Source organism: Zeus faber (genome assembly GCF_960531495.2).
Source record: "Zeus faber genome assembly, chromosome: 15".
NCBI classification, from domain to species: Eukaryota; Metazoa; Chordata; class Actinopteri; order Zeiformes; family Zeidae; genus Zeus; species Zeus faber.
The window spans coordinates 12,571,799-12,581,592 of record NC_137194.1 but is presented as its reverse complement, the minus strand read 5'-3'; the positions used below and the strand labels follow the sequence as shown (position 1 = coordinate 12,581,592).

Genomic DNA, 9,794 nt, shown 5'->3' with positions numbered 1-9,794 from the left:
ATCATAATCTTCCTCAGAAGATGGATTTGTTTGGTCAAATGATCATTTCGTTTTGATTATCTGAAATGGTGAACCAGGGTTCCGGAAATCCAGATTGGGGGTAGGCCTACTTTCACGCACGCCAATGTTAATATGCATGCGCTAACGTTGTTTTGACTTAAAGCAAGTAAATGCACCAGTAAACTCAGGTCAGGCTGTCCAAGTCATATTAAAATGCATGGGCCGAGGACCCATGCATTTTAATATGAGTTAGACAGCCTGACCTGAGTTTCACCCCCCGCGTTTGACTGCTTCCAATAGTTCACTGCCAAGGATTATTGATGGAGAAACAGCAATGAATTATTTGTCCCCGCAAATGGCTTTCAGATCGTGCACCTAGTTCGATAACTAGTTATAATGTAGAAGAAGTGCAAAAAAAAATAAAATTAATAAAAAATAAAAACCGTGGCCCCCAGGCAGACTAATTTGATGTTTCATTTGTTCATTGGAGAAATAGCAAAGCGTCCCCTGCATAATAAGAGCCATACAAGCATGTTCACACGTGTTTATACGCGTGTAAACAATATATATCTGTAATAACCAGTACCCCCCTTTGCATTACTCGTTTAATTTGGTGGCCCAGGCGCTGACCTGGATTCAGGCATTACAGCTGTGGAGCAATATAACCTTCCCTGATGGAAACGTTGATGCTTGCTCTTTTAATCAAGACCTAATAGCTCTTTCACTTTTACTCTTCCCTGGTGGTGAAACCGTTGTCTGGCGTGAGGGAAGTGAAGTTTGCATGAGGGGCAGACGGGCTACTCGGACATGTAAATGGTTACAACCTCCAACTGGATGCCAGTGGGACAGAAGCGATCCCACATGCCCCACAGGTGGGGAAATGAGCTTTTACATTTCCATATTTTACCACTTAATTCCAGTTCACCTGCACTGGATCAACTTGGAGAAAAATAAATGCAAAAAAAAAAAAAAAACCAACGTATACAATCTACATTGTAACTTGAAATTGAGAATTTAAGATGCACATTTTTAGATTAGAAAAAAAAAAAAAAAATAGGTCCAAACAAATCAAATATATGTTTAAAGTTGATACAAAACCAATTATTTAATATTTTGTTGTTTTCAGTGTGAGGAAATTTATCTTATCCGTTCATCCGTTTGTGAACCATATTTACTGTTGTTTTACATGACATAGTGATGACCTTTAAGCCGTTTATATCCCGTTACAGCTTTTGGTTTGGAAAAATCCATAGCAACCAGACGAATTTCGACAAACCCTGACCCAACGACAAACAATGGGTTCCCAAAACTAACAGCTGAATCCCCATCTAGAGGCGTATATAAACCAAAATTACTTCCCCGAAATATTTGTTAAGATAATTTTGAAATTAGGCCAACTTGATCAAACAATACAAGGATATTACTAGGATAAATATTATTAAATTATTATTATTATTATTGTGATTGTGATTGTTGTTATTATTATTATTATTATTATTATTATTATTATTATTATTATTATTATTATTATTATTATTATTATTATTATTATTATTATTATTATTATAGGAGAACACTTACTTGTAAACCCATGGTCTCATTCATTTCACCCGATCTCTTTGTGATTCTGAAAAATAGAAGGAAAACGAAATTTAGATCAAAGTTTCTCCCCTTTCATTTGTAAAATGTGTGTCTTCCAACCAACTCAACAACAAACAACGTCCCATAACAACATGTGAACAATATACTGGTTGATATTGCATAACAGCTGTGTTTTTTCACGAATATAAGTAAACTAAGAAAAATATGTAGTTCTCGATTTTGGTGAGGAAATTTTCATTGTATTTTTTCATGCCTTCATATCGACACATACCTTACTTATGGTCGATAACTTTGTTGCTGTTGAGTTTATGCAGGGGAATTGCCCGAAATTCAATTGTTATTCTTAATTTTTATTTCGACTTTTTTAAGACTACTGTTCTGTAATTTTAAAAATAATCCGAAAGAAATGCTATCATGGGACACCTAAACTCCTCGCTGTTGGGTCATCATATTGATATATTGCAGAGATTTTTATATTTTACCTTAATGATTATTTTAGCCTCTCCTCTTGTCTCTTACAGCCTAATTGGAGTAAGGTGCCCTAGAAAAGCTTTGACAAGTGTGGGCTCCTGCAGTACAGGGGACCGAGGACAAAAATTGGGACAGGTCATTTAAGGATTAACAATCCTTTGATATTTCCTTGGGCAAACGCTCTATGAATAGAAATCGCCGGGCTTCATCAATACGGATAAATTATATTGACAAGTCCAGGGGAAAAAAAAGACAAACTTGTTCAAGATGTGTGGGATTAAAGAAAATCTGAGGGGAGTGAATGTTTCCTATTTGCACTTAATGTTCCACAAAAGGGAAATTGGTGTTCACCCGGATATGACCTCTGTGGATTGACTAATGACAATATCAGCTCCGTGGTTCAAGCAAAGGGATGCAATTGCAAAATAAATGCCACAATCAAAGCATTTTTGTGCTGCCAACATCTCAAAGAAACAATTTTATCACCTAATGTATCTTGCTTTACATAATATGTAATTGAATCATTCCCTTAAGGTGAAATAACTAAACAAAATATTGCAGTGGAAAATGCTCAGCATGCATAAATACTACATCGTTCCCAATATGCATTCAAAAGTAGTATAAGTTGGTTCATATTATTTATATTCTGTGCTTGAAAGAAAAATGCTCAAATGGATATCGAGGCGATACACATTTAAGTTGAGAAAACCTAAATAATGATAACAATAACAATAATAATACGTGCATATAATGACTCCGCCAATGATTTTTTTTCAGTATGAGGAAACTGTTCGAATAAAATGTTTGAATAAATAAATCTACAATAAAGCCAAGAAGCAAACTGTAAACAGTCACCCTCCCCTGGCAGGAGCGTGTTGTACAGCGCCCCCTATTGGAAGTGCAGAGTTAATCCTCTACACCCAAATCAACGGACACCAAAAAGTAAAGATGCCCCCCCCTCCCAACACCACACCCCCACCCACCCCAATTACAGAAACAACTAGGACGGCCATTATAATGGAGAAGGCCTGAAATCAACAAAAACAACGAGACGCAGACCTAGAACAATGAACACATTATTCATGTGAGGAACTCTGCTTTAGCTGATTTCACATCAAAACATCCATTTCACACATGGCATGGTCGTAACTTTCAGATGCTGCTCAATTGAGCTACACAGCAAACAAAGCATCACGCGACAACTGGCCATTAACCATTTCTTGCATTGATTAGGAAAATATGGCTTTCGTAAAGTCAATTGATTGGTAAGAAACATGGACTATCAACTTCAGTGCCCTATAGAGAGAAGGAAAACTATTGAGTTTATAACATTGCACTTAATCATCATTCTCCGACTTGATCAATTCAGAAATATGTTGCAACAACAGCTACCTCCTTAGTCGATTTATCCATTTTTGACTTTAATGATTAATCTTATTTTATGGCCGTATAAATGCAAGAATATCTGTGATCCACGGATAAAAACCACAAACTTAGATCATCTAAAAATAAAAGGAACTGGTTCTGTATTGCTCCTGGTATTTCTAGTGTAACACTCTGTATTTTGATTGGACATTATATGGAAATAGATCCATTTCCGGAGTACAGCACTTTGTATGAAATAAAAAAATGTACAAAAATAAACACTCAATTGTTGACATTATTATTGCGTGTCTGTGTGTGTTTTGTGTATTGTTTGTGTATTAGTGTGTGTGTGTCCGTATGTTTGCGTGCGAGCGTGCGCGCGTGAGTGGGCGTGTGAGTAGGAGTGTGTTTGTGTGTGTGTGAGAAACAGACGAGATAAAGAAAGAAGAGAGTGGGTGACGACGTGTTGAGCAAAGTGAATGGTGTAACACCAAATTCATATGTTATTGTATTATAATAATAATAACAATAATAATAATAATAATAATAATAATAATAATAATAACAATAATAATAACAATAATAATAATAACAATAACAACAACAATAATAATCATATTATCATTATTATTATTAATAATAATAATAATAATAATTATTATTATTATTATTATTATTATTATTATTAATAATAATAATAATAATAATAAAATTATTAATAATAATAATAATAATAATAATAATAATAATAATAATAATAATAATAATAATAATAATAATATTTCACATTTTCCACAAGCACGCAATTGTGAAATAAATACTCCTCATTGGAGATATTTTCATCAAGATTGAATTTATTAATCAGAAAGGGAATCCTTATAATGGCGTAATTGCTCACCCTAAAATTTGGCGTAAGAACGTCCCTGAGATCGTAATGAGATCCAGACGCTATAATTACAATTCTCGGAGAGTATAAATAATACTTTCGTACACGCCTGCAATTGAAGGACACGTACCTCTTCAGTATTTCCACAGTCGTCAAACTGGTGTCACAAGCGGAATAAATGTTAAATAGAAATGCTCGTTCTGAGATATAGAAGGCCTGCTAAATTGCTAGCGCGACACTCATCCAAGCTGCGAAATTTTAGACACCGAAAATATAGGAATAGATTCATGCATTGGGGGGAAATTCGGATTTTGAGAAAGTTAAAAAGGACTTACTGCAAATGCCTCCTGATTCGGTCCCCACAACCAACCCTACACGGAGTCCGCAAGAAGGTCCTGCACACTCGGTGCCACAAAGCCCTTTCTTCCCCCAGATAAGGGTGAGCCAGCAGCTGCGATTCCGGACAGTTAAGATTATATATGATGTGTATATATCGAAGGTTTGTCAGCTCTTCCAGGCCATAAAACCCACTTAAATGACACCACGTGCTTCTCGTGCACCATTCACAGGCCCTGCTTGGGGGCAATTGGCATAAGTAACCTTGTAAACTTTAAAACACGCTAAAAGAAAGACACTGAAACAGGGATTCAATACATTGTCCACTCAAGGTCAGGCCTAGCAGAGAGGGTGGACACTGAGCCACACCGTCCTCTAGCTGGGGAGGGAGTTCTGTGGCATCTAGTAGTTGGAAAGGTGAGTTGATTTCAATTTTCCTCTTCTGTTGAAAAAAAAAACAAACAAACAAAAAGAAAAGAAAAGAAAAGAAAAGAAGAAGCTAGACAACCACTTGCATTGGGCGGTGTGTTCCCGTACCAGGGGGTTTCTGCGTAAAGTTACTGCGTAAAGACGCTCGGCGTCGGAGTAATGGTGCAGCAGGAGAGCAGCGTTTTTGCGTGTCCACGTTGCTGCGAATTCAGTGTTATCACAGGCTATGCGCCTTCCGACTGACAAAACAGCAAAAAAAAAAAAAAAAAAAAAAGGGGGAGCCCGGTGGAAGTAGCAGACAAGGGGCAATAAAGTTTTATTAGGGGCCTTTAACTTTTATGTGCATTTGTCACTCAATGAAATGATGTTGTGAGAAAACCCACTTGAGAAGACGTGGCCTGCTCCGTTCAAGACTCTGGTTCGTCTTGATTAAACGTTGATAGCGGAGCTTATACATAAATCCAGACTAATGGCGTCGCTGGGACCCAAACTATTGCAGTGGTCTCAAACCTAGACTGTATCCTACAACTCAACAAATGATGAAATTGTCAGACATTCATTGAAAGATAGTTTATTTTTTTTTTTTTTATGTTTCCGGTCACAAATAACAAACTTTTTACTCATCAATCCCATTCCATCTATTGCACAGTCATGCACCTCGGACCTTTTTTTTTACTTGATACAATAACAGAATCATACGCTACGATTTCGATCTGAAAACATGGTCGTGTTCAGCTGTCGTGTTCAGCAGCTCACTGAACACGACAGTATCAAACCACGTCCTTAACTTGTGTTGAATGATGTTCAAAACAATAATAATAATAATAATGATGATGATGACGATAAGGGAACCAAAGTTAATTTTACAAGTGAACCAGTACGAGACTGCTGACTTTGACGACTTACAACCATTATAGAGTGAGTTTAAAAGCATTACGCTTTGAGGAATATGCAGGTTTATTGGATTTGTTTAACTAACAGTTCTATCATATTGACAGTAGTGGCACGGGCACATCGCTCAACATTTTCCACTTCAGACAATATGGAATATAATTGGAATATACTGTACGGCCTTCCTAGAATAACAAAGACTCATCTCGGCCCTCCGACGCACTAAAAGTAAAGGCTCTCAGCACGTGGGCGGCAAATTAATTTAGAAATGTAACGCGATTGATCAAACTGAGTGATATTCAATACATTAGGTCCCCAAACTGCGGCGGAGTGACGTGTAATTGGTGATGAAGCGCACCGCGCGGGACGCGCGGGGTCGTGACGTCACCGCAGTTCATCTGGAGGTCAGAGCGGCTCCGGTGCGCGCGCGCACGCGCCTCCTATTCCTTCACTTTGATCTTCGTGTCCTTCTTCCACTTCATGCGTCTGTTCTGGAACCAGATCTTGATCTGCCGCTCGTTCAGACACAGCGTGTGCGCGATCTCGACGCGCCTGCGGCGGCTGAGGTAGCGGTTGAAGTGGAACTCCTTCTCCAGCTCCAGAGTCTGGTAGCGGGTGTAACTGGTCCGAGACCGCTTACCTTCCGATTCTGAAGGCGGCATTAAACATTTTGGGGTTAAATTCGGTCGCTTCAGATAGAAAACATGTTATATTATCAGTCAACGAATGGGTTTGCGGTGCGTGATGGAATCACCAGGAGCGCCCGCAAGTGTGACGTTTGGCCTTGCTTTTCGGTGACACATGGGCTGGCCTTGTATTCTATCACTTGCATAGCACACAAGCACCGCGCGTGGTGTATGCGTATAAATTAAAAAAAATAAAAATAATAAACCAGTCAATAAACAACCTTTTCAAATGAATTAAAGTACTAATACATGCTAATACTATGCTTGTTGAAGTATAATAGCACTGCTTGGTGAAGAGGCTATTTCTTTTTTAGGTTGACTGTATGTTCTGAAAGTGTTCTCTTTAGAATATGGTGTTTTTATCACTTCATTATCATTATTATCTATTTTATATTTTTCGTTGCTATTGTTCTGATGTGAGCTGCTATAGGACACATACATTTCCCTCTGGAAATGAAAGTATCTATCTATCTATCTATCTATCTATCTATCTATCTATCTATCTATCTATCTATCTATCTATCTATCTATCTACCCATATATCTATCTATCTATCTATCTACCATCTATCTATCTATCTATCTATCTATCTATCTATCTATCTATCTATCTATCTATCTATCTATCTATCTATCTATCTATCTATCTATCTATCTATCTATCTATCTATCCATCCATCATCTATATATCTATGTATCTATCTATTATCTATTTTCAATCACTATTTGTGGCCTTGCAGAAAACACCATAGTCCTTTCTGCTTGAATAAAATGGCCCCTGTGTACGCAGTGGCCAGCAAGTGGTTCCAATACAAGACTGGAAATAAAAGCACGCCTATTCAAATCTTTCCGAGGTGAAAAGTTCAGGAATGGGTCAGGGAAATGGTTTTGCCCAGAGTTCAATTGAAGGTGAAATCTGCTTTCTCCAAAAAAAAAAAAAGAGAGACTCCTACTAATGTGTGCTAAAAAGTAGGAATGAATACTAAAACACGAATGTGCAATATTGTTTCATAATCTTATCACACTTTGTTCTCTTATCCAATTATACCACTATAAATCACCCCGTAGATCACCTCTTCACCGTAACGGAGCAGGTTTACGAGCAATGGATGCCTTTGTCATAAAATTTATGACCGAGAGTTTTTATTATTTCCTGCGTTTGGCCTATAAAGCTGAAGAGGAAAATGGGAATGGGCGAAAGTAGTGAAGGAGTGAACGGAGAGAGAAAGTCTCCGGTAGTCGCGCCTTATAAATATATAGGTAAACTTTACCGTGGCTCAAATGCAGTTTAGTCATCCAGGGATAGATCTGCGGTCCGCTCTCCTGGCGCAGCTGCTTTGAGTTTGAGTTTCGTTTTCTCGGGTGCGCGTTTTCCACCCTCCTCTCGTTACCCTCCGTGGATTTGTCGCTCCGCTCCGTGTCCCTGTCAGCTCCCTTCTGCCCCAGCAGCAGACCACCGCCGCGGTAGACGAGTCCACTCGCCGCGTCCACGGAGCTCCTGGACACCACGGTTAACCCTGGTCCGGGCGACGGAGGAAGGTCTCCCGCGTCGGTGCCCGTGTCCTGCCGGTGCACGGGGGTGACCGGGACTTGGGGAGCGAACACAGCCCCGTAGCGACTGGACTGGAGCCCAGAGCCAGAACCACAGTGGCCGTAACTAAACATACCGTCGGGAGAAGTTGCCTCGGCTGTTTGCTTTAGGACGGACGTGTTCACATGAGAGCTCATTTCAACCCAGATATCTACACTTTTCTTATAGGGAGAAGAGCGCAGGGTGCGTTTCTTTTGTTGATCATTGCTTTTTCTCGCTTAGTCCTTTTCGAAAATTCGAGGCTGCCTGTCGTGAAAAAAACAATCCACGATTTATAGGTGGGGTATAGGCTACGGTGGCTTTTTTTCCCCTTCTTCCTTGATTCACCGTGCATTGCCCAAATATGGGGGTATTTGTGAGGGGATCACGTGCAAATGTTGGCCAGTCATAAATTGGCGTGATACTCAATGGGAGATATTGATGAATAGGAGAAACGTGTCCGGTAAACTTTGAGCTGTTGGTCGTTGGAGACCACGCAGTGGATCTTGGGCAGAAAAGGGGCAAGAGTATAAGACAAGAGCGTCATCTGGTGTCTGGTATGGGACAGGGCGACCATGTCCCCCCAGTTCACCCAGTCCACCCAGTCCACACACCGGACCCCCCACCCCCAGCAAAACCAATGCACTTTTGATAGTACAAATACTGGACACAATAGTATATTTGTAATTATTAATTATTATTATCAATAATAATAATAATAATAATAATAATAATAATAATAATAATAATAATAATAATAATAATAATAATAATAATAATGTTATTATTAATACGACATGACTGGACAACACAGTCATTTGCATTGGCTTAGTATGTTGACTTTTACGTCTTGTAAGGCGTAATAGTCGGTAGTTGTGAAACATAATGTTGACCTTACGCATTTTTCTTTCTTTTAATGCTACGTTGATATACACTCACTTATTGCAATAAAAAAAATCTAGAAAATGAATCCCTTCAAATGCCGTCGAACTTATTATGATAGAATCTAGAGTGTTGTAGCTATGCTTTTTTTCTTTGATCAGATTAAAATATATATATTCATATACTGTATGTATTCAGTATATTGTAGTTCATTGTGACGTCTATTGTCCGCCTTACGTTCTCTCCCGCAAACAAACAGACACACACGCACACACAAACACACGGACACGCAGGCACGCACGCACACGCACACACACACACACACACACACACACACACACGCACGCACACACAAAAAAACAATACGAGGTCAAAGTTTTACAAATATTGTATTGATAATACTTTATGATACACAATTTCGACAAAAACATGAATTTGTAACCCAAAACATAGGTGACGGATTACTAGTGTACAAATCTATCTCACAAGAAAGGCTTCAAAAAAGGGTCTAAGCTCAAGTTATAAAGCGTCTATCAAAGCGACTAAATGCACAGAGAAGTCCTCAGAGGATTCATATAATATAATACTACTTTGAATATATACAGGCATCTCCGTATTTCATCCCGTGCAACTATTTATGTGTTACATCATATCGTGGTAAAATAAGTGAGCGTCAA

The 9,794-nt window shown here is 38.7% G+C and overlaps 1 protein-coding gene across 1 annotated transcript; it reads right to left on the bottom strand.

Moving 5' to 3' along the window:
- Positions 1-5,723: 5,723 nt before the first annotated feature.
- On the bottom strand, positions 5,724-8,404 carry hoxc5a (homeobox C5a). Its single transcript, XM_080014680.1, has 2 exons — positions 7,937-8,404; positions 5,724-6,629 (listed from the first exon to the last, which is right to left on the bottom strand). The coding sequence occupies exons 1-2, from the start codon at positions 8,391-8,393 to the stop codon at positions 6,421-6,423; spliced, it is 666 nt and encodes a 221-aa protein (XP_079870806.1). The 5' UTR covers positions 8,394-8,404; the 3' UTR covers positions 5,724-6,420.
- Between the last annotated feature and the right edge of the window lie 1,390 nt (positions 8,405-9,794).

Coding starts and splice junctions, on each gene's coding strand:
- hoxc5a (XM_080014680.1), bottom strand. CDS start 8,393: ATGAGCTCTCATGTGAACACGTCCGTCCTAAAGCAAACAGCCGAGGCA. Junction 6,630..7,936: donor TAAACTGCATTTGAGCCACG/GTAAAGTTTACC, acceptor TGCCGCCTTCAG/AATCGGAAGGTAAGCGGTCT.